The sequence below is a fragment of the Haliotis cracherodii genome, unplaced genomic scaffold (assembly GCF_022045235.1).
Source record: "Haliotis cracherodii isolate W230 unplaced genomic scaffold, xgHalCrac1.p SCAF_1, whole genome shotgun sequence".
In the NCBI taxonomy this organism is placed as follows: domain Eukaryota; kingdom Metazoa; phylum Mollusca; class Gastropoda; order Lepetellida; family Haliotidae; genus Haliotis; species Haliotis cracherodii.
Window position 1 is genome coordinate 8,399,894 of NW_027266264.1, and position 26,986 is coordinate 8,426,879.

At 36.8% G+C, this 26,986-nt stretch overlaps 1 protein-coding gene across 4 annotated transcripts in view; it reads right to left on the reverse strand.

Moving 5' to 3' along the window:
* Positions 1–26,986, reverse strand: part of LOC139472030 (zwei Ig domain protein zig-8-like) — a 153,052-nt gene that overhangs the window by 75,948 nt on the left and 50,118 nt on the right. For 3 of the 4 annotated variants that reach the window (XM_071254530.1, XM_071254528.1, XM_071254526.1), the window contains exon 2: positions 22,898–23,170. In XM_071254530.1, coding sequence (XP_071110631.1) covers positions 22,898–22,976 — 79 coding nt within the window. In that variant the 5' untranslated portion in view covers positions 22,977–23,170. Of the gene's footprint in view, positions 1–22,897; positions 23,171–26,188; positions 26,299–26,986 lie in introns of those variants that run through there. The other variant, XM_071254527.1, reaches the window with a different exon arrangement.

Here is a 26,986-nt window from a genome sequence, read left to right on the forward strand (position 1 = left end):
ACATGTGAAGATCTGGGTAATCAGTCAAGATTGTTGTAAGAGCCAAGTAACAAAGGGATCAGGGGTCCATTCCACAAAGCTATTGTAGAGCTAAGGTTATCCATCTCAGATACTTTAACATAGACTTACGACTGTCATTGCACTACGATCACTTTGTGGAAGGTCAGATGATCAGACTCTGTTGACTTGGGTCTTTGCTCGATGGTGTGGATCATTGCAGATACATTTAGTAACGGGTTTGCTTCACATTCAATCACTTTCTAAGATCACAAGCTGCAAGGGTTTTTAACATATAATTTCAGTTATCTTCTAAGACAACTCATCTACATACCACCAGATTATTTTCAATGAGAATTTCATATTGCACGTAAAAAATGGCATCACTTTTAAAATAAGAGCTTTTGTAATTCTTGAAGTGAGTGAGTGAGTGAGTATGGTTTTACACCGCTTTTAGCAATATTTCAGCAATATCACGGCGGGGGACACAAGAAATGGGCTTCACACATTGTACCCATGTCGGGAATCGAACACGGGTCTTCGGCGTGACGAGCGAATGCTTTAACCACTATGCTACCCGACCGCCCCTTCTTGAAAAGAAGGGGAGCAGTTCAATGGGGTGACCCCAGAACACAACATGCTCAGTTTGGGAGGAAACAGAAGTAATGAGGTCATAGTTTATTCCCAGATCCATGTTGACATTCAAGTCATAGTATTTAACCAGTTGATAATTGTAAGTACTTAAGAAATGCATAAACAGATAACTGACAAGTTTTGAGAATACAATTTAAATAACAGCCCCGTTCTACATGGCCTTTACATACATGGGATACCTCCTAATCTGTCCAGCAATCGCCCGAATGTCACCCGTAAACTGTAAAGAAAATTTGGATAGTCCCAACAGGTGCCTGAAAATTTAAACTTGAAATGAATAATCAGCCAAGTTCTTATCACTTCCTGTTCTTAGTATGTTATTCCTGCAATAATAATAGATACATATGACCAGAACAGTTACACATGACTTTATTGGTAATCAGATTTATCAGAAACTACATTTAGGGACGCGATATCGTGGTAGTTAAATTAGAATTGATAGTAATGGTGAATGCTTACTAACATACTAAAGATGTCATACACAAAATGTTTCTTGTTCTTCTTTCAACTTTTATGACACATCAAATAGGTCTGATTAATGGTAATTTTTTTACCTAGTTCGGTAAACATAATATCTGTCATGAGCAACTCAAGGGGGGCAAATCTATATTACCGCGGTATCACTATTTGGTGGTGTAATATATGTGTATTATGGGTTTACATCACTTCCTGTTTTGGATTATGCATAATCAGTATGCATACGACCTAGGTTAGGTCAAGGGACATTGTCTAAACAAATGGGTACTTTTCTAAACAATTTCAAATGGAAGTTGGGGTAATTCCACTTCAAAAACATTTGAAAAACTATCGTAAAAAAAGTTAACATGCATACTTACTGCAACGAGTCGTGTATTTGATCAAGCGATGAAATATCATGCTTAGATTTGCATAAGTAAACAGCCGACAGGGGGTGTGGATGATAAGATTGCCTGATACTGCAATAATATAGAGTCATGCTATACTTCGAGCTTGCGCCATTAAACTCTCGTAAATGAAAACAAATATGTCCAGCAAGCGCCATCTTCCGAAACACTATCAGTGATTGATTCATTTGACAGTTGAAATAACATGAAGTTACACAGACACGGTCCTCGTAGGATTTCAAAGTCAAAGTTTAAGTGAACCTCATGTTAATTTGCCTGTTAGCTGGCATCGTCTGTCTACACAGAGATGTCAACACATCAAACTTTGTCAAATTTTGCAATAATGTATCATGTTATTATTTTACGTGAATTGATTGGCTTAAAGTTTGATAGCATCCCAGGTTGGCATTCCAGTTTGCATATAACAGTATTAGTCAGCAAATGAGATTAACACACTTCTAGATCAGAGAGGTCAACGATGAGGCACATTTCATTCATAAAACCATAGTAAAACGTAATAGCACTTCCATATATGGCACACACTCCTTGGAAATAGATTGACGCGAACATTTCTAGGACGTACATTTATGAAGCGAGTCGTCAGATTATTAACAGAAGACCTCAGACAGAAAAAAACACTTAGGTGCGATAATGTTGCGTCAGGATAAACAGACTTGATATTTCTTTGGCACATTGTAATAAAAATCTCACCAAACCTGCTTCATGAGTAACCCTAATTCCTGTGATTTAATTAAGTTTAATCATTAAATAATGTCATTATCAACGGACTGAATTTTAAATCTAAAAATGTAAATAGATACAAATCTCATGCCATATCCAGACCTTTTTTGACCTTTTTAGAAAAAGAAATTAAATTTGAAGTATTATTATTCTCTCATAGAAAGCATGTTTAATGAGTAAGGATAAGGAAAAATGGCCTTTGTGGTAACTTAAATGTAATGGTTGCTGTATTAAAATTCTCCCTGACATATGCAAACATCTCCCTGATACCAAAGGCCTAATGTCTGGGACACCCTCTGACAGTCTATCACATGTACGCCCTTTATGGCAAACTTAAAGGCTTTGTTTCATACATAATTTATGTTATCTTCGGAGAAAACATATTCATAACATTTCCCTTGTGTCAAGACCACATTAATATATTAATATAGATGTTAAGTTCAACTATTCATCAGTGTTTCAAGAATGAAATCAATTATTTCCAACAGTGTGTCAGCTTCTATTTGTCACAGCAGCAGAAATATGGCTGTTGAACACTTGCAACAGCCAAACTGATTAGACATCACACCAGACAAACAAAAGCCAAACCAGGTGGAAACACCACAAGGCAGACAACAGCAAAAGGCAGACAACAGCAAATGGCAGACAACAGCAAAAGGCAGACAACAGCCAAACCAGATAGACATTGCAAAAGGCAGACAACAGCCAAATGAGTTGGAAACAACACAAGGCAGACAACAGCCACACTTGATGGACACAACACAAGGCAGACAACAGCCAATCTAGTTGGACACAACACAAGGCAGACAACAGAGAGACAAAAACACAAAATCAGCATCACAAGTTAACTCATCATCCACTTGTCCTGATTCTGTAACCAACTGAACTAAAGCTCCTCCCCAATAGCCATCATATATATAAATACAAGTGAAATAACCATGTCCATATTCATAAGAAATCTCTGCCAAAAGCAGAGTCGACTTCACAATGCTGATTACATCACGAGCACATGCCCATGAATCATTATCAGACAGTGATGACACCTGGTGGTCACAAAAAGTAAGCATAGCCTGCCCCACCAGTGGCACCCACCATAAACACATTCAACGGCAAGCCAATTGTTCACTGAAACCTGAAACGTTCAACGGCAAGCCAATTGTTCACTGAAACCTGAAACGTTCAACGGCAAGCCAATTGTTCACTGAAACCTGAAACGTTCAACAGCAAGCCAATTGTTCACTGAAACCTGAAACGTTCAACGGCAAGCCAATTGTTCACTGAAACCTGAAACGTTCAACGGCAAGCCAGTTGTTCACTGAAACCTGAAACCACTATCTACAACCCATTCTGAGGCAACAAGTAGTAAATTACCTTCAAATTCCAAGTACCTATATGAATGTTTAGTATACTTCCCATACTGAAACATATCTTTACAATTTACAAACTATGAAAGATTGTGGAATCGAAAGCTTTAACATTCATGGGATTCGAAATAAATGCTCTGAAATTGTAGTCAATTATTCAAAACATTTGCAAGTGTCACCCAAACTCTGGTCAAGAATAGCTTCCTAGATCCACTGCTGGCAGTTACATGTCCAGGAATTACAATGTCTTCCCAACTCTGTGAGTCTTTTTACCATCAGAGGTGGAGGATCCACGACCGCTGGTTCCTGCTTCCATTTATCTATCAATGTTGACCTTCTATTTGACAGACTCGGACACACAACTGTCAATAACGCTGGGATACATTTCACCATGTGATCAATGCTCCCTTCAAATAATTCTCTGTAATGCCTCATTTGAAACATTCATCACTGTAGAATTGACAAATTTGCACCCCCCAAAAAAAGATATTGATGAAGAAATTTTGGAGCCTATGGCCAATCAGTGTAATATGGGCCACAAGCCTGTTGCAATAGTTGGATTACTTGAAAGCCACCTGTCAAAGTTTAAATGCTACCTTGATGACTTTCAGCAATGATTTGTAAATGATTTAAGCATGAAAAATCATCACATGATCAATGATACTTCAAAACAACCTTTTTATGATTCAAAGGAGGCAACTGCACACAGAAATACATACAAGCTTTTACAATGCAAATACCCAGTCTCACTCATGTCAGAAGCTGCAGAGATTGAAAGATAATTTTGGCTATCGTTCAGCAACATAAACCACTGCTGATGCCAAAATCAGTAATTTAATTCCCATCAGTCAAACATCCTATGAACATGACACAACTTTATCTAATAATATCTAACATTTTGCCAGGGCAATTTACATCATAAACAGTATCAGTTGAAAGGGTCTCTCTGTGATATAGAAAGAAGCAGGCATGGAGCAATTTGGATCCTGAACCAATCACTCTCAGCATGAATTTGGAAAAGGATCCACCTAAAGTAGTCAAATTAAAGTTAATACAATAGCCACTTCACTTCTAATGAACACTAATCACCACGAAACACTATTTCTAATTGCATGCATCTACAAAGGTTATCTGTTGAATCAACTTTCACATTTGACAAGAATAATTTTGAACATTAATACAAAACAGAAATTTAAAACACAAACTTGAATGTTTCTATAAGGTCAAGGGTTATTATTGATTTAACAAATCTATCTGATCATGAACAAAAATACAACAAAATTAGATTAAAGTATGTTTTCACAAGCCACAATGCAGGTTGCTATTAATTGACATCTCTCTGGCACAGTCAGTATTTGGTTATGCAGTATTAAATTTTACAGAAAGAGCAAATATTTATGAACACAAAATGATGATTGGCAAATTACATGGCAATTATGTAAATTAATGTGATAATCTCCTGATGAACCGCATGCATAATACAGCTTCAATATTTTCTGGCAGAGGATAATGTGATTATGCAGAATGTGTACGGAGTTGATTCAGATTTTGTTTATGTGGCTAAAATTAAATAAAAAATATTGTGACTCATTTCATAATTTATTGAGTTTAACCATGACTTAATTACATGAAATACAATCCTGCAGGCAATTAGTGACTTGCATTGTGAAATATTTGAAACATTATGGCAAGAACATTTAGTGGTGAACACACATTCAGAACAATGGTTAAGTTAAATGACGAGATCTGTATCTTGGTTTAATGAGAAACAATTTAAGGAAGGTATTTAGTCCAATCTCCCATCCTAATGACCACAGTGTATTGGGATGAAGAAGGCTAAATTCTCTACCCCATAACGGATACCTACTTTCATGATTGAGGTATGTTGTGTGTGATACTTGTGTACAAAGTTGGAAAGTCATATATTTGACAGAATTGAACTTTGTTCTTTTCAGAGAATACAAAAATTGAAGCAGATATTTAACCCATACTGGTAATGTACAGGTATATAGCATAATTACACAAAAACAAAGGCTCTCAACAACAACAGAAGCCATGATCTGTGTACAATCTTCCTTGGCAGTTCAAATTGGTAATTGGTATGACAACCTGAATCTGTTTGCTACTCTCAATGTGATATTTCTACAGCTATTTGATACATATCTATCAAGTCTAATTTCTGAATACATGAAAGTATGCCATCCATTTCCCTATACAAGAAGTGCCGTTATCATCAGCATAGCGCCGCTGGTGCAATGACGTCAGCTGTCAGAAGCCTGTAGAACTGCAGAGCAGGTGCTTGATGAGTCTATCACATAATCAACTTACAATTACAACAATGTCTTAATTGCCTACAACGGTATACATTGCCTTACAGCGCACTCTTAGACCAAGGTCATGTCTGGAGAGCTCTGTCAGACTTTATACCATTGCATACCCTTCACCACAGCATAGATCGGTAGACTAACGCTTAGTCTCTGAAAATATTTAATTTGGATAGAAACAAACCAATCCATTTAAATACACAAATGAGCCACAGTGAGATGGGAGATTCAGCATGAATCTGTGGGAAATCTAGACTTGCTTCATTTAAGGGCATAGCATAACAGTAAGGGTTGGGCTGAAGGGAAAATAATATGGTTCAGGGACTGTGAGACAGACTGCATAGATCAGATGTACTTGTGGATAAGAAATATGTTATTCATGGACATCAATTTTGACAGGTCTATCAATTGGCATTCAAAGGTAGAATTATACAACTTCTAGTTGATCTGGGAACCAAATGGTTGATGGCAGATAAATCCCTGAAGGAATTGACTGCAAAATCTTCAAATTCTGTAGCTGAATTTACAATTTTAGGCAAAATAATTGGTTAGTTGCCAGTTAAATATGACACTTCATCAAGGACTTTCTCCAGCAGCAAAATCTGAGGTATCTTAATTTTTCAAAAGCAACAGTCAGAACTATCATTTCAGCGCTATTTTAAGCAGCAGGTGATGATGAAATAGCCAGCTCTTAAATAATAATTAATTCCTGTTATATGCAATGAATATCTTTGATGATAAAAAAATCAGATTGATCAAGTGGTCAGGCTCACGGACTTGCTTGATGCATGTCATTGAATCCTAATTGCGTGGATCGATGCTCATGCCATCAGTCACTGGATTTCTGGTCCAGATTTGACTATTTACAGGCTGCCGTCATAGAACTGGAATAATGCTCAGTGCAGCATAAACAACAAACAAAACAAACAAAATCAAGAATTGACTTCAATATTTTTCGTGTTTATGGAATTGTAAATGTAAAACTGTTGTGCAGACAGTGTAAATCCACGTAGTATAAATACAAATGACAACAATAACTTCACAGACTTAATGTTCAACACACAAAAACTGTTGAAAACAATACAATTGAGTGACAACATTCACAGCAATAATACAACACAAGCCCCACCAACTCTATTATCATCCAATCAGGAAGCCGTACTCCATTAGTGGGCGTAGCCTAATGTATATTTGTTTCATAAAATGTTATGATTCAAAACTGCTTGGTTAGCCAATCAAATGCCACGGGGTCACTTTCACTCTACTTTTGTGTACATAACCAGCACGCGACAGCTGAAACTAATATCGGCATCTGCAATGAGGCACGGCGTGAGAGGCTGACAACCGACTACCTCCACTGAATGAGAACGATGCATCTATCTTACACTTAGACTATCATTACTGACTTTGTACTGGAACCTGATAAAATAACTGAACATCTCACCATGACATTTACATTTACTGCCCAATACGAATCATACAGTCGTGCCTCGTTTATACGGACACTTGCGTCATTTCACAATTCGTCCGTATAAACGAATTTCCGTATAACTGAAACCAGCTTCTTACTGGAAGAGTTACATGCTGACAGGTGTTTTTCCTTAAAGAGACAAATTTCCCTTTTTTTTTACCGTGCTGTCACTGCGTGTCGCTTACGTTTTGCTGGTTGACAGGCCATACTTCCACAACTTTGACCACAAACGCCATATTTATCGAAGAGGATTACATGTATGTACAATAAACAAGTTCGTCTCAAACGTAACTCAGTGTCACTTGGTTAATTGACTTCTCACGAATCAAAGGATTACCACGAGAGGAAGTGTATTGTCCGGATAAGTGAGACAATTTTGTGTGCATTTCAGTGTTTTGTGTATGAAAATGACCGTCCGGTTCCGGAAACTGAATTCCGGATATACGGGTAAATTTATATAGTAATTATTTCGTTTCGAATGAAAATCGTCCGAGAACCAAGGTTTCCGGATATCTGAAGTCCGTATAAGCGGGGCACGACTGTATAACATTTGACTCTTCCTGAAAAACTTCAATATACAGCTGCAAAACCAGATTTTATTTTAATTATAGCTATTAGCCCAAATATGTTTTTATACAAAAAACATCTAACAACAATGTACCTTTTATGGCAGTCAAATATATTTTCAACAGTCTGAACCATAATACATTTTTTATCAAGTTTTTACTAGGACAATGTACTTTTTTCAATAAAACCCCAGGCCCTCCCCAAGAATATAGAATGGTCGGGCCCTAAGTGTGATATTTAGAGATACCCGGGTTCTAGCTGTGTAGGTGTGATCAGACAAATAACAGAGAACACAGGCTAGAACAAACCAGTGGTCGATAGTGTAACAACCTGAGCTCCATTCCACAAAGTGACCCTAGCCCTAAAACAATCGTAATTCTAAGTTAAAGAATAGGAGTTATGGCAGTCATAGCCCCAAGATCACTTTGTAATACAGGCCCCAGTACAGTAAAACCTAATTTGCATGTAACCTCTAACAGCTATGTAAGAATATATGCATAGGTATATTCGTAAAAAGTACATAAACTGTCAAATGTAAAATAAACAGTTACTGACCTTACAGAAAGTTTAAAATTGTTTCATTATATGAAAAGAGGACAAAAGCAAATTCAATATATCAAACTATATTAGCTATAATAACTTTAGGAGGTCTGATTGGCTTAGGTTTGGGGAACCCACTGCTGGGTAATTCCCATTCTATTTTTAGCAACTCAAGTCAATACCAAAATTATCAGTACCGACTTGGGAGTCAATATGTGTTTCTACCAAATGACATGTGACCACTTCTCAGCCAATGAATATGGTGGAAATCTTTGCATTATATAATAACTGAGATATTGACTGTGTTATTAGGATTATCATTCGAAGTTGCGTTGATATGCACATCATACAATATGAGATAGCAGACCAGCAAACAGATTTTTGAAGGACTTGATACAAATTGGCTGGGACTGCTACTTTACTTGAGCTGAATGCCCCTTTAAGTTTACCACAGTTTACTCTTAGTGCACATCATGGGTGATGTATTGTAGTTTGGGACAATTATAAAGACACTTTTCTAATGCATCCATCATCAGAGACAAGTTAAGTTTTCTAATTACTTTTATCCAGTCTACAATGAAAGGTAATTATCTCTTTATCCAAGTTTTGGGTCAATAGTGAACAGCTAGCTGGTGGATGATTTTTCAAATTTGAAGTGACAACATTTTTTAAACACTCACATTAGACTAATATATCTGCTTAACAAATAATCTATTCATTGGGACCTCATGAATAATAAACATGTGGTGTGCATTCATACAAGGTCTTAGCAGCAACGTATTAGGACATAGATTAATATCGTTAATAAGGAATCATTACCAGTAAATTCGAAGGAATCTTTCACAAAAAAACACCTTCCTTTGCAGCTCCTCTCCTGGTTTTTACTTCCAGTGGATGTCAACTGTAAAAATTAGGAATCGAGAGAAGTCCAATACTTACAATCAAGGATTCTTCATGCAGCAATAAATGGCTAAAGATTTACTTCCAACTATCAATTCTTCCTACATTATGCCCATGCTCCACCATAATGCCTAACCCATGATAATATCCAATCCAATAAATTGAACAGAATAAAAAGTTCAAATCCTCCTCTAGGGTGATTTATCTAGGAAAATGTCCATGAGAGCACAATCTCCAGACGCATTGGAGCACGCTTGGCACATTGCTTCTTTGCGGACAAGCTCTTACCTTAACTTAACTCTCGGAGAGTATGAAATTTCAATAAGTGAAAGAAAATTACTTCTACGAAAACAAATAAATTTCTTCTCTGTTGTCAAATGCATATCAAAATGTAATACTGCAGGAATGAATGCGGAACCTGTTCCATCTCCTAGCGACCCCTTTAAGATCAATCGCTCCATGGTGTCGAAGAGTTAACAGTGTATATGACTTCCCTGCCCTTTACAGGTCTATCCTGGTAGGTCGATCCTTGATCTGTAATTGAACTTGGCCAAGAAGCAAGATGTGAAACCAAGTAACAGACAAGTGTTACAATGTTTGTTTAAAGGGAATAGCATATCAGTCGTCAAATTTCATTTCAGTGCACTTTATGTCACGAATACTTCAGTGATTTTGATGCTAGATGTCATATTCTATGGTTTGCTCTTAATCTCGCTGGAATAATCTATGAAGACCACCACTGTTATTTAATCTCATCAGCAGTTCACTAGGAAGGAAATTTAATGATTTTCTTCCCAGAAAGATGCAAACATGTAACTGTCAGTCGATAGTGTCTCCTTGCTAATTTCATCCCTTGTCACATCGATAAGCATATTAACAACACCATGTTATAAGACAACAAAAACAGATTTGTGTTAAACATCAAAAAGACTAAATGTCACAACATGTTAATCCTGTTTTAAGATCCCAAATGAACTGCATCTTTGGGACAATTTCCCCAACCAGTTTAACAAATTGCCCAGGATGAATTGCCATATTGATGTTCTTAGCCAATAGAGATTAACATCAAAAGGCCATTGGCAGGTGATAAATTCAATAGTCAAACTTGCAAAATTAGGCCAAATTTATTCTGAGGTCTTCCAGTGTGTCTGAGGCCCTTGTAAACGTCACTGATGTCCAATATCCATGCTGAAGTGATGGGTAAATTCATTTTCTACAGCTCTGTCCGAAAATGTCCACTTTAAGACCTCATTGGGATCAGTCGTGCCTGCTATAACCCTTCAAGTTAATGACAAGGTCAACCCATTTGCCTGAGTCGACGCCTTGTTCCTGGGGAGTTCACTGCCAGCCATGTTTGTAATCTCCATTACACAAACTTGTTGGATGGACCCTCTAAAAATATTCCTGTTTGGGATAATTTCATTCCTAATTGACAACTGGAAGTTGGTTTATCCCACTTCTCGAAAATGACAACTTTCTCAGTTCTGTTGCAAGATGGATGAGTGAAGGTCAGACGTGTTTGTGGACAAAATTACTGTTGCCAAACACTCAGATTTAAAATATCTGCAGGAGATTTCTCATGGCTTGTTTAAACATTCAATTAATCACAATGTGTGGAAAATTGCTTCAGAAAAGAAGCATGCATGTTACAAAAAGCTTTCCAGCACATCATTGAGTGACAATGATCTTTTCCAAATGGGTTTTAAGGATTCACATGACACTGCTCCAGGTTACTCTATCCTAATCAAATATGTTAACTTGCATACATGTCATGCAAATGATGATAGTGAGTTGGATTGAATGCCACTTTTAACAGAATTTCAGTTATCACATTAAGATATTTGAGTGTGTGAGCTAAGTCCTGGAGGTGAGGTGGTTTTTGTTTGGTTTGGTTTGTTGTTTAACGCCGCACTCAGCAATATCCCAGATACCGTATTTTCTTGAGTATAGTGCGCACCCATGTATAATGCGCACCCCCCTCTAGCGCGTTCAATATTTTGGAAAAAAAGAAATTTGAATATTATGCGCAGAAAAAATTTACACCGTACCCTTTCAGCGAAGTCCGGCAAACGAACGGGTGCTGAGAAACTTCGTCAGTACAAATTCGAAATTTGAGATAAAAATCACCAGACATGTTTATTTACCGTTTAAATAGTATTTATTGTTCTGCTAGGCATTGTTTTATATCTAGGGATTAAGATTACCTTGTGTATTTTCTCGTAAACTAAGCCGGAAACAGCAATCAGCTGTACACACGTTTTCTTGGAATCGACCGGTGATTCGGTCAAGACACACCCAATGATATAACTTTATAGGATTTTTAATGCAAGGATCGGCAACAATTGTATTTGAAACTATTTTATTTATCAGGAATGATATATTCCATTATTTTCTTAATTATATGCAGCCTTTACTAAACATATTTAAAATAATAATAACCCTAAGCGAAGCAGCTGATCGCTATTCCCGGGTATTATTTTTACATGGAACATGTCTGACCAGTCACCGTCAAGGCTCACGCACACGTGAGCACGTGAGCGCGAGAATTTCATGTTGACATAGAATCGTCAAACAAAAACAAATATGACTTTTAACGAGTCAAAGTATGTCATTTATGATATATGTATCCATTCTCTGTCAACTAAAGTTCGTTTCAAGGCGTCAATAGCGGTATTCTGACCGTGGTTGCTGTTAATAACGGTGAGTTGTGCGATCTTCCGATCTCTTCACACACGATTTCGCCGAAATTAATAAAAACAATATTATAAGGAATTTTGAATAAAATTAATGAAGTAAGTTACAAACATAAGTCCAGAAATACAAAGAACACTTTTTATAGACAGACAGTGTAATTACATAATTATTTTGCGTACTTCAGTATGGATTTGTTGACATGGTATTTCCGGTGTTTCGTGCTCACGGTAATGTCTTTCCATGGGAGGAAAAAACATCCAAACTCATAATTCGTGTATAATGCGCACCCCCTTCTACACAGCTGTGTTTTTTGGAAAAAAAGTGCGCACTATACTCAAGAAAATACGGTATATGACAGCGGTCTGTAAATAATCAAGTCTGGACCAGACAATCCAGTGATTGATATCATGAGCATAGATCCACGCAATTGGAATCGATGACATGCTTCAAACAAGTCAGCAAGCCTGACCACCCGATCCCGTTTGTCGCCTCTTACGACAAGCATAGTCGCCTTTTACGGCAAGAATGGGTTGCTGAAGACCTATTCTACCCCGGATCTTAATGGGTAGGAAGAGGGGGTGAGGTCAAAAGGGGTTTAACATCTTGTTCAAGATTACTGCACCTATATAGTATGAGAGTGTGTGTGGTTACTTGTGCTAGTCCGGAACCCGAGCCGACCAGTCCTTGTTTAATACCCTTAATGCTGAGCACCAGGCAGGGTAGCAACAAGTGATATATTTTATCGTCTTTTGGTATGACAGGGCCCGGGGATCAAACCCCTGCCTGACCTTCTGCTCTCACACAATACCACACAAGTGATCCAGTCATGGAGGAACTCAAAGTCATAGACCACTTGAAGGTGCTGACAGACAAAAAAACATAATCTGTGATTCAAATCCCATGACTGCCTGATCCTGGCATGGCTAAGGCACACAACTCTGCGACACTGCATCTAGCCAGCAGGTAGGACAACTCATCTTTAACTGTCATACGGAAAATTAATTCCTTCAAGTCCATGTTATCTTATCCCAATTTATGCAGATCAATGCTCATGAGGTCAATCACTGCATTGTCCTTTTCAGATTTGATTATTTACAGACCAACGTCATCTTCCTGGAATATTACATAGTGCAGCGCTAAACAACAAACAATTAATCCAATTATCTATGAATCCTACATAAATTCTATGCTCAATAAATATAAATATTTAATTATTATTTAATTAATTGAATAAAACAATGTTGGGTTGGGCCACTCTCACTGTATTGCAAAAGATAAGAGAGAAATTTGTCTCTGTTGCATCTATGCATAAATGATTAATTACAGTTATTACACATGGATATAACTTTATTTCACATAAAATTTAATAATTTTCATAATGTGCAATATGCTGCCATTTAGACATTTCATTTCTATTCAAATGATGTCATGTCCCTGCAATGACGTCATGCTACAAGGTTACAGTGTACATGTCACAATGACTATTGTTATTCCTATACTGTAACAGAGTAATGACAGCCATAGATAAGGTCACTCCATGGAATGGATCTGCTGTGTAATGAGAATTCCATGTGAAAAACCACACTTAAATGATTTGACTTTCAGACTTTTCAGACTTTGATATGAGGACAAATACATCTGAAATGTAAGTGACCATTAAGAGAGGTGAATCAGACTTTGAATTGTCCTCAACTTACCCAAAGCATTAATCAAAGCTTAAATTAAGAATACTTTGCACAATTTCGACAGTTTAAAGATGTCTCCATTTTCTTCATAGCATATCCTTCGGCAAACAGAATTAATTTGAAAACTTAAAGGACAATCACAAGAAAAGTGGTATTTTTCATTAAGATTTAGGGATATTGCAGGTTTTCATTTCAAAGTGAAGGCAAGCCCATAAATTGCAGTTCCAAAACCAGCAGCAAGTCATTCTATAGAGTTTGTGCAAATAAAAAGAACAATTTTCACCATGCCCCTAGCCCAATAGGTGACAGGTGATTGCAGAGCGGCTTAAATTTCTTAATTACCGAAGAATATCACTGAAAACAACAAAAAAAAACCCTAGAGGTGATTTCAACTAAAATGAAGTATTATTATTTATAGTTTCTGTACCTACCCCCTGGGAGCTTATGAAATTAACTAGTGTATAAGATTGATTTAAGGACATGAATGTTGATTAAGTAAGAAAAATGTATTTGAACAAAATTCAAGATGAGAATACACTTCCAGAAAAACCACCCTCATCTTGACCATAAGTCAGTTCTCCATGCCGAGCACCACAATATTAAAGGAGGCTGTAAAAACAGCCACACTAATTAGAAATGCAAAACTATGAAATCAATCTGATGGCTTAATATAGAACAGCTCGGAAATAACATCAAATACACCAGCACGGTATTGAAATTAATTTTTTTCTGACATTTTCATGCATCCCTATCAGTGGCAAAGAGAATACAAAATTAATTGATCATGAAGCGACATTTCAAACATCTCTGTAATCCTGACATTCTATTAATACAGGTGGCCTGATTCTAACAGCATGTGAAAATACATGCACAAACCTAGAATCTCATCGGAAAGGTATGATTCACCAAAAAATCTCATAATCTGCCACTAACTCCTCAATTCATCTGCAATGGCCAAGCCTTAATTGAGTTTATTTTGCTCATATGACAGGTGTAGAAGTGTATTACACTGGTGATAGCTTTAGGACAAGGTATCAATATGTCCCTGTCAGACTGCCCATCACTGATTGAAATTAACATGCAGAATGCCCAGTTGTATTAGGCATCCCATCAAATTCATAGATGGAATATTTGACAAATGTTCATGGTTCCTTTTTAATGAACCACATGATTTACACCTGATCTACTGGCCCCTGCTCAATCATAATTATATACAATGTAGCATCATTTTCATCAAAGCCCATCTTCTTCAGTCTTGATGGAATCCAATCCAGAATGGATTTGTGTAGAATTGTCCAGAGTTTTTAGTACAGACTACGACTCCAAAAAAGGTTGTATTCACAGTTTTTCAAAGAATTGAATGATCACTTTTGAGTATTTTTTTTTCACTTGGGTAACTGCAATCACTAAGTACTCTATCACTCTGTAAATTACCATTGATTTTCCATTACACCTCCACGACATGTTTGGAATTTGGAAACAATTCAGACACACTCGTTTACAATAATGACGGGACACTGTGAATTTGAAAACAGCTTTATGCCATAGGACCCAATATTTCATTCAAAATGATCGAGCAATAAGATGAAAGTCATGTGGTCAATATTAGGATCTTAAGTAGGCGAGAGAATGAGAAAGATGCAGAGAGATAAGGGTTGGAGATGCGGGGCAATGGGAGGTTGGGCAGTTACGATAGTAGGGTGGGTCAATGAGGCAGGAGGCAAGTATCATTCAGATGGGATGATCAAATCCTTGACATTGTCATTTCTTTTATATGAATTCATAAAAAATAATGACATTGCTTGATTTTGATTGATGTAGTTTGGAATTGTTATGATTATCTCAGACTAACAGGGTCACAGCCTCCTCCTCATGTTCACCACCTCAGCTAGAGGTGTGTTCAAGTACTTGCAGAATCAGGAACAACCCAGGACTAACATTCAGTCTATGAAATCTTATATTACACAATACCCTTCTTGACCCTTCTTGATTAAACAAATAATCTTCCCTATGCTGATTTCATATAATAGAGCTAGTTAGAGATGGCTAGACTTGCTTTTGTATATGTTTCTAGATTGTTTTGTTTTTAATAAAATAAATATATTCCACAGTCATGGTGCAGAACTAGAACAACCCCTTCACTGCCATTTCCTAAAAGCACCCAAAATATTATCAGACTACTTCCAGACCTTCCAGACCAATCAACACAACTTCTTAAGATCCAACAATTTATCCTGGAATTCTTGCGATTGAAGAAATTTAAGGAAAAGTGCAACTGGCAATGAATGACCTCAAAGATGACCTTGACCAACATGTCATCTGTATGATTTGAAAAGACAAGCATATAAAGTATCATATCTGTAGAGAAATAACCATGCCTCAAAAACTAACAATAATATAGTCATGTTTTACCAAAAAAAATAACCTTTCAAAAGCATGACCCCATTTATTGATAAATGCATCAATCCATTTTGAGAAAGTGGAACCATAAACCTATTTGTGCGATTTTTCTATCTCATAACCTTGACCTTTCATCTTCTCACAGCATGTGACAAAATAATTCCCCAGGGCCACTTGGAAGAAGTCCACAGAAGACTAATATCTAATGTCAATAATCTTTGTGAAGCAGGCCTCAGAAAAATCACTGGCGTCAGTCAAAATCCAAGAAAACCTTAAATCAGATCCATTGCACGCGGTTGATAACTAATGATGGTGGCCTACTTGTCAGATGAATAACCTCATGTTTACCAACTTGTTATAATCAAAACCTCAGCCAATGAGGGTGGCCAGCCAAAACTGGCCGACCTAGCAAGGGGAGGTAACTGCATACAATATCATGCTAGGTGAAAACATCGTAATGAAAGAGTGAGTAAATGGATCTTTATGATTGTCTGGATGAATATGTATAACGCTTTACGTCAATCCAAACAGATTTAATGGCAAATTCTCCACAAGCGGCACTGAATCAATGTCAAGCAAGCAGTTGATGTACGACACTGTCAGTAATATTACAACTATATCATTGTGTAATGAAGCCTGTATGAGGCAACCAGTTCCTGAGGTGATGAAGCAACGTCTGTTGGTGTCGTGTGACCATCCAATCCCCATTAGTTCATGCAGCTCGAGCGATAAACAAGGTCACTGGGTGCAGAATGGTTAGGTCATGCATTGAACAGAAGCAAATCCTCTCAAGGTGAGGCAAGGTTTTCTTTCTTTCTTTATAGCAGAACTCTGCAATATTCAAGCTGTATGATGACAGTTAATTGTGAAGTTCGGAGTAGACAATCCAGTGATTGATATTGTGAGCAATGATCCACATAGTTAAGGAATGATGACACACAATCAACCAAGTCACCAAGTCTGACCAACCAATCCATTTGGTTGCCTCTTAGGACCTAAGTTTCTGGGGAGACCACAGAAAATTGAACTGAATCTTTTCACTTTAGGATATCTGCCGGAGAGGTGAGGTGAGGTGAGGTGAGGTGAGGTGAGGTGAGGTGAAATGGGGTTTAACGTCATGTCCAAGATTATTGCTCTTATATATCAACGGCATGTACTATTCAGGACTGATGCTGATTTTATAGTGCTAATCCACTGAGATACCATGCCACAGTTTAACATGGATATCCCACTCAGACACAGTATACTGACTCCGAGCCAGCTAGTCTTTGTTTTAGCCCCTTTATGCTGAGCAGCAGAAAGGGTAACAAAAAGTACCATCTTCTAATGTCTTTTGGTATGCCGAGGCCAGGGATAGAACCCCAGACTTTCTGCTCTCCGGTCGGACGCTCTGCCACTAGACCCCGGAGGCGGTCGACATCTCCTGGTAACAGTGCAGAGAGGGATTACACTGAGAATGTGGGTCTCCGATGGTCAGGGTAATGCCACATGAAGGCATGCTGGCGATGGGCATCGAGTCCATGAGATCAAAATCTGTTACCAAATCCTACCTATGTGTCTTGAAATTTAGAACTTAACTTTCACAGTGATGTGAACCAAATAACATGTGCAAGTGTAGACTGAAACCATTCAGGTGTTGTATCTTCTACACACACAGGAAAGAAGTGACAATTCCCACCATATGCAAAGGGTTTTGTATGAGGACCATTGACCTTACAAGTATTGGGATGGCTGACAGTGAAGTAAAATTACGGGGTGTACTTAAACTTTCTTTTCAAATATAACACTGTATCTTTGATGACTTACCTTAATGTTTATGATCCTTGGCTGAACCACCTCATCTTTACCCACTCTATTGCTTCATTCTACAAGCTGTACCAGCAACAGATTATTAAAATACCACGACACACTCCCGATTCACAAGATGTGCAATGAACACAAAACCATATCAGCAGACATCCAAGTCATCCATGTATAAACAGATCAAAGGGAAGAGGATTTCATAATCTAAAGCATGAAACTAATATATATATCATTAGACACATCTAAATAACTACATCGGCAGTTCCCTGTCAAATGTGATGAATGTGAAACTCATAGGTTTCCATAATGGTGTTAGGATCTGGCATCAACACCTACACTGCTGATCAATACTCTGTAGTTCCGTGAGCATCGCTAGGCCACACTAAACACTGGTTTTATGTGTTTTCATATCAAACATTTCCTCTCAAATATTAGAGCTTTTGTACGATTTATGACTCTACATCAGTGTAGTTGAAATAAAAACAAAGGGGTCCACTTCTGTAAACGAACAACCCTATATTTCTTCATACTTCAAGCATTTCTTGCTCAACTGTCTCGCTATGCGAGAATGATGTCCCGTAATACATAACTTCACAGCAACATCAACATTATACAACATCATAAACAAAGAAGGCTTGTATTGCTCAAAGCCATCTCTGTACACAAACTTGATTATATTGCAATGCCCTTCGATAATAATATATCAAAATCACAAATGTCAACCTTTCTTGCTTGCAAATTGAGTCCACATTTCATTTGGGTGTGTCACTGCAGTATCTTGTTATCTTCAAGCATCAATATGATGAATTACCAAGGTATATTTTACAATGTACGCAATGCATGTGTCATGGTAACATTGATGACGCCACTGCCTGGAATATCTTTTTCACACATAATAGATTCTTTGTGAAGCAAAACATAAAAGAGCTTGTGAGAGAAAAACATGGTACATTTTATGTATTATGCTCGTAAATTATAGGACTGAAAAAAGTTAAAGAACACCCTATTTTTGACATTTCTATAGTTCATTTGTCATGGCTATGATAAAAGAAGACATCAATGACCTTATTGATTAAACAGGACTTTTTCTTCCAGTTGAAAAATTAAAGAACCTTTGAAATCAATCACACTTTCAAACATACATGAGTATACTGAAATCTGTAAAATAATACTGCTGTATAATAGGGATAACAATTTCCAAAAGAAAATGGAATACCCTATTCTACCTTTTAACTTGTTTCACCTACTTTAAACATCAAAGAGAAGTCAACATTACTACTCAACTTTAATACAAAGCAACTGTACTACAAATCAACACTTTGATAAATTGGAAAGTCTACCAAAAGTTAGGGTGAGGAATAAAGATAAGCCAAACCACATCTTTAGATCTTTAGATGTGTAACCAGCACAAAAGTGAAAAACAGCTATCGGATCTCATGTCAAACCTATCAAGATGTTTTGTCTTCATCAACACTGCCTTTATCAATATATGTTGTTTTTCCGAAAGTGAAATAATATATCAACTTAAGTCTCATCGCTATATGGCTGAAACAATGCCGATTTAAATTTCAACACACTCACTCACTCAGAATGTGAAATATGATTTGTGATGTGGCAAGAACTCAATATGCAGTGCATCAAATCTATCCTGGACCCATTGGAACAATGATTTTTAGCCTTGTGCCTGATTATGATGACAATATCTGTCCAATCAAATTATATTTCTGAGAGAGAAAATCTGCGCTCTGTTTGAGATAGGTGCAATGGAGGTGATGACAACATGTTGAAAATGAGTGAATGAGTGAGTATGGTTTTGTACCTTTTTTAGCAATATTCCAGCAATATCACGGCGGGGGACACCAGAAATGGGCTTCACACATTGTACCCATGTCGGGAATCGAACCCGGGTCTTCGGCGTGACGAGCGAACGCGCTAACCACTAGGCTACTCGACCGCCCCATGTTGAAAATGGGTCCAGAATATTTATCACAAAAGAAAGTGAATGAGTATGGTTTTGCTCCGCTTTTAGCAATATTCCAGCAATATCACGGCAGGGGACACCAGAAATGGGCTTCACACATTGTACCCATGTTGGGAACCGAACCCTGGTCTTCGGCGTGACGAGCACACACTTACCCACTTGGCTACCTGACCGGCCCTTTATCATAACAGAATGGGGGTGATACTCTGGATAGTCGAGGATGGTGTTCTCAAATTATCATCTCGACTAGTATGATAAATCATGTTTTTTCAGTGTTATCTTATTGCATACAAATCTTTATTTGATTATTTTAATGTCGGGTAATGGACTATTTTAGAAAACTATAATCATTGAGTGTAACATATTGGTCTGAACTTATCATGGTGGTAAATAAACTGTACATATTTTTATGTACATTTTATTTAAAAAAAATTATGGTCAGAGTAAAAAAAACATGAAAGAAGAAAAATAATCACTTTGATTGTCAAAAAGGTTTACCATTTACATTCCTTACCCAAAGTACTTGAAATGAAAATAACAATACAAAAAAAGTGCAACATTGAAATTGCTTACTTTTTGCATAATCTATAGACAAATACACCTATTTACACCCTTCAATTCTTAAATGTCAAAGAACTAGTCTACTCTTATCATGTAGTTGAATGAGGTTTATATACATCACTGTCAGTGTAAAATGGGAGAGAAGTGACATCACTTCCACATTGGTTAAAATCTTGACCCCAGGTATTGGTTACATAAGGAAGAAAAATGTAGACATATGTCAATATGGATAATGATGCCCTCTTCACATCAAGAAAACAAATCAGTAGAAAGTTAATTGCTCTGTGGCAGGAGAAGTTCATACTTTAACACCCACATAGCATGAATATTTAATTTGAATGTAATGTCAATGCACAATTATGATCAAACACATATAAAGGCAGAATTAAAAACCTACAATTGTTCACATTTACAACGCTAAGTCTATTTCTATACAAAATTAACACATTTCAACACTGTATATACCAACACAACTATCGAAAATCCTTAAATTGAGTGTCAAAATTGGAATTCCTGCATCCACAAAAAATCCTTCCAAAATGACAAAAATGTTCAAAGAACCCAATTCCACATCCTACAACCGCTGACAATCCTTCATCTCAGCCCAACATGGGTACGATCACACAGGCATGTACATGATATGAAACTTTTCCAACCTGTCGGAAGCCACTTCAAATCCACTGATCTACATTTCCACATTCTGACCCTACCAGCAAGAAGCACTTCCAGTCTTTGAAGCAACTACACAAAAACCATTGAAGGTAAGAGAAACCCAATGTTTCATCTTGCACAGGTCTACTTGTGCGGGGTGCTTTAAAGAAGTGATTGGTGCACAAATACATCGTGTGAGTGAATGAGGCCACAGATCACTGTGTCAGTGTAAAATTGGAAGAAAGTAACATCAATTCCACATTGGTTAAAATCTACAACTACAGGTATTCTGCTGCAAAGGCAAGGACATATAAATACAAGCCAATCAAAGATGACAAACCTTTGATCCTCTCACTATCTTACATGGAAATGTTCCTTTAACGCGATATCATAATTGAAAAATAACATCACACAATGTCACAGACAGAGAATATGTAGCCGCTTCATTCAATCAAATTTACACAACCTAAAACTTCTCTGTTTGATAGTAACTTTGTCACAGAATTGTAATTAACTTAAAGAAAATGTGTATGTAAAAGAAAGAAATCGTCTCAAATAGAATTGCTAAGGTTCACTTTGAACATTAAAACCTTGAGATCACACTGACATCGACCACTGGAAGATCAGTAAAGCCATATCACCTCTTGAGATATCTTTTGATCCCACAGCACTGATAGCTCCTATGGGAGCCAGTTATTTGATAAAAAAATCTTCCTCCCTAGCGAAAGCATAACAAATGTTTTACACGCTGCAGTAGGGCCCTTTGCTACAGAGACGGGTTCCCCTAGTGTCCAATCTCTTTGCATGGTGCAAGAAGTAAATGTCAAATTTGACGTTTCTTTTCCCTTAACAAAATCACAAAATACATTTAACAAACTAAACATGCACCAAGGTACTGTTGTTCATCCCACATACATTCCCACAGATTGTTTTTAAGCTATAAAACGCAGCATGTAGCATGGGGTAATTTGGGCACTGATCTCCTTCCAAATGAGTCAGTGAGCGAGTGAGTTGGGTCTGAAGCTGCTTTAAACAATATTTCAGTTATATCACAATATTTCAGTTATATCACAATGTTTCAATTATATCACAATATTTGAGTCATATCACAATGTTTCAGTTTTATCACAATGTTTCAGTTTTATCACAATGTTTCAGTTTTATCACAATATTTCAGTTATATCACAATATTTCAGTTATATCACAATGTTTCAGTTATATCACAATATTTCAGTTATATCACAATGTTTCAGTTATATCACAATATTTGAGTCATATCACAATGTTTCAGTTTTATCACAATGTTTCAGTTATATCACAATATTTCAGTTATATCACAATATTTCAGTTGTATCACAATGTTTCAGTTATATCACAATGTTTCAGTTATATCACAATGTTTCAGTTATATCACAATGCTTCGGTTTTATCACAATGGTTCAGTTATATCACAATGTTTCAGCTTAATGTGTGGGAAAACCAGAAATGATGAGAGTCTGAAATGTTTACCACTTTGGTGAAATCCACAAGCACGGGTATAGTGCTGACCTAAAATAAAATCAGAGAGGACTGGGATTCAAACCCTTGATCATAGCTGTCCGGAATCCTGAAGGGATGCCTCCAAAAGCAACAAGGAATTGAATCTGATAGATGTCAGTTACTTAGCTAATGAATGTGATAGATGTCAGTTACTTAGCTCACCTGGTGTAAACAGCAGGCTGAAGAAGAGCAGGACTCCGTGAGTAACGATGGTGAAGACGGTGGCGAGTAACTCGGCCATATCCTATGTTTGGCGACAGTACTCCCACAAGGTCAAGGTCATTATGCATGCAGGTGACGGCACACACCCGATATCGGTCACATATCGGCTGTTCGCATGTTCCAGTAGTATACTGTCATGGGATGACAATGTGATGCAGTCCTTGAGGTTCGTCCTTACATCAGGTCTGTATCATCTTCTGTCCATTGTTTCATCTGAAAAATGCATCAATATCAGACTGACCTTCCATGTGCAAATCTTTCATATTCTGAAACTTTATTTACTATGTTTATGATAAATAGAGGATATTTGTAATTTCTCTTCATAACATGTTTATGTCTTTGAGTCACCTGATAAAGTTCATATTTTCTAGAGAAGAAATCTCACTAAATGAGAAAAATGTTGGGTTTTTTAGAAATAACAAATGAAAGCCTAGGGGAAGATATTGATAACCCATAAATAAAAAATATTTGTGATATTTATATGTTGTGGGTTGCCAAATACTGAATTATCATCCAAATGTTTGTTGTCTCCCCTACTTCTCATAGTAATTGCATTGCATCATCCCTACATTTAAGAAGAGACCCATTCTTTTGATACCATTTCGAAAAGAGGTGCAAAAACATGGCCAATCATATGTTCACAGATGAAGACGTCTTGTAGAAGTACCCTCACAAAGTGAAGAGGATGACGGCACAAAGGACCAGACTTGAAGATTTTCAAGGTGAATCAGTAGTTGACACTTCTGAGCATTTCAGTTGTAAAAATTATCATTATTCAAAGCATCTTAAACTTCTCGTGGCTCATCATGTTATTTCCAGAACCAGTATTTCATTGGTTTTGATATTCCTCAGTCGCTCTCACTGACAGATTAGGTCGCTCTCACTGACAGATTAGGTTGCTCTCACGGACAGATTAGGTTGCTCTCACTGACAGATTAGGTTGCTCTCACAGACAGAATAGGTTGCTCTCACTGACAGATTAGGTTGCTCTCACGGACAGATTAGGTTGCTCTCACTGACAGATTAGGTTGCTCTCACTGACAGATTAGGTCGCTCTCACTGACAGATTAGGTTGCTCTCACTGACAGATTAGGTTGCTCTCACAGACAGATTAGGTTGCTCTCCTGTTTAGAGTATAGGTAAACGACGTAAGACCTGCATGGACATTTTAATGGAATATTTTTGGAATTCTATTTTGTAATGTTGTCCAAACAGGCTAGCATGTTCTTTCTGCAAGCAAACTTACAATTTCTGCTGGATGTTATTAAAGGTCATCTTTCAAACTTGTAACATCAAAACTAATTTTGATGAATAAATAGATAAAGCAGTTCTATACCATCTATATATTCTTTTTCAAGTGTTTGCTTTTTATAGATTCAACTGTTACATCTACCAGAAAATTTATTGAAAATTCTGACATTTGTGACATTACAGGAATAAATGCAAACGACATTTCTTGTCTACCTTTTGTATTTACAAATGTAAGTGGTGCAGGTTTCTAGTCACTCTGTTGAATGTTATGATTTGAAATGAACTCATAAAGTTTTATTTCTGCAAATGAGATTTGTCTTTAACTTGAAGTGCAACTACAAGTTTCAGTAAAAGCGGTGACAACGATCATTCAGGATTACTGCAATAACCACTGTATTTTTAAACGGTGTGTGTCTGTAAACATCACAAATACGTGCAACTATTATCTTATTCGGAATAAATTATTCCAATATCATGTTATTTTAGTAGTATTTTACTATATATATTTGAAATAAATTAACAACCATAAATGTAGCACTTTGGTCCAGCTGATCGCTATTGCTGGATATTTTTTTCCATATGGAACAATTTGACCAATCACTGCCGATGCTTCCGCACTTGCGATAGTGAAAACTTTATGCTGACAAATAATAGTCAAACTACAACAAATACGACTTTCAGCGAGTCAAAGTATGGCATTTATGATATATATATATATATATATATATATATATATATATATATATATATATATATATATATATATATATATATATATATTCTCTATCCACTAAAGTTCGTTTCAAGGTGTCAATAGCGGTAATATGACCGTGATTGCTGTAAATAACTGAGTGGTGCGATCTTCCAATCACTTCACATACGATTTTGCCAAAATGAAAATAAACAATATTGAATGAAATTTTGAATAAAATTATAAAATAGATTACAAAGGTATGTCCAGATATATAATGAACTGTTTTTATAACCAGACAGTGTAATTACATGATTAGTTTGCGACTTCATTACGGATTTGTTGACATGGTATTTCCGGTGTAACATGCTCACAGTTATGTCTGCGTTGGGGAGAAAAACATCAAAACTCTTCAACCCTGTGTATAAGACGTCCCCCTTTGAAAACCCCCTAATTTGAGGTACGAAAAACTCACCTTATACACACCAATATACGGTTATAAAACATATTATATAATTGGATAGCCCAAAGTGACAGATCAAGGACCAGCATGAATGGGGGTGAATCTAGAAATCCAGACCATAATCACACGATCTCAGCATGACTAATGGAGGTAACTTTAAATTGCAGCACCTTAGTCTACTGCTCTGTCTTTGCCACTCAACATCTGCTAAGGACCAAAATAATCATCTTCAGTCAAAGATGTGGTCCTTAGCAAATGTTGAGTTGTATATAAGCAAGCTGCAAACAATCATAATAATAATCACTTATAATACCGAACGTGAGAGTTATGTACTGAAAGAAGTACATCTTCGCTATTCAGGTACAAATGCTAATGGTTACATAAGGAAGAAAAATGTATCAATATGGATAATGACGCCCTCTTCACATCAAGAAAACAAATCAGTAGAAAGTTAATTGCTCTGTGGCAGGAGAAGGTCATACTTTAACGCCCACATAGCATGAATATTTAATTTGAATGTAATGTCAATGCACAAATATGATCAAACACATACAAAGGCAGAATTAAAGACCTACAATTGTTCACCTTTACAACGCTAAGTCTATTTCTATACAAAATTAACACATTTCAACACTGTATACCAACACTACCATTGAAAATCCTTAAACTGTCAAAACTGGAATTCCTGCATCCACAAAATCCCTCCAAAATGACAAAAATGTTCAAAGAACCCAATTCCACATCCTACAACGGCTGACAGTCCTTCATCTCAGCCCAACATGGGTACGATCACACAGGCATGTACATGATATGAAACTTTTCCAACCTGTCGGAAGCCACTTCAAATCCACTGATCTACATTTCCACATTCTGACCCTACCAGCAAGAAGCACTTCCAGTCTTTGAAGCAACTACACAAAAACCATTGCAGGTAAGAGAAACCCAATGTTTCATCTTGCACAGGTCTACTTGTGTGGGGCGCTTTAAAGAAGTGATTGGTGCACAAATAAACTGTGGGCCTGTATAAATGTTCTGGATGCCAGGGCTTGCCAAGCGCAAATATACAAACATGCCCAGGTTATAGTAAGCTGCTTGGCATTTCATGTTGTCACATAAGTCTTGTATGTTGCAAAGTCTTGTAATGGATCGTGTATTGCGAACATTGTGAATATCATGTTATTATTAATAAGCCCTGAATATACCAGTCTAAGAAACGAATATATGCCCAATACTTTGTCAACTGACCTTCTTGTGAAAAGTTTAATGTTCTACTCAAATCTGATTCCATCATGGCTATGTTCTGAAAGCTAACTGTACTGTTTTGCCATGTATTACATGAGGGCTGAGGAGCTGACATAAACTATGATGAAACAATTTATTGTAAAGCCATTTTCATACAGTAAAGTTTCAAGTTGAGTTGCAACTTTGTTCACTATTATAAGTATTAAACATAACTAATATTCTAACTAATAATATCTTCTAATAGAGGTATACATCGAAATCAACTAATTAGTTAAATGGTAACAAGGGTTATCAACCTCACTTAGTGACTAACCAATAAATCTTAATTAAAAAAGTTATTGACATATGTATAAATACTTGAGCAAGCCACATACACATGTTG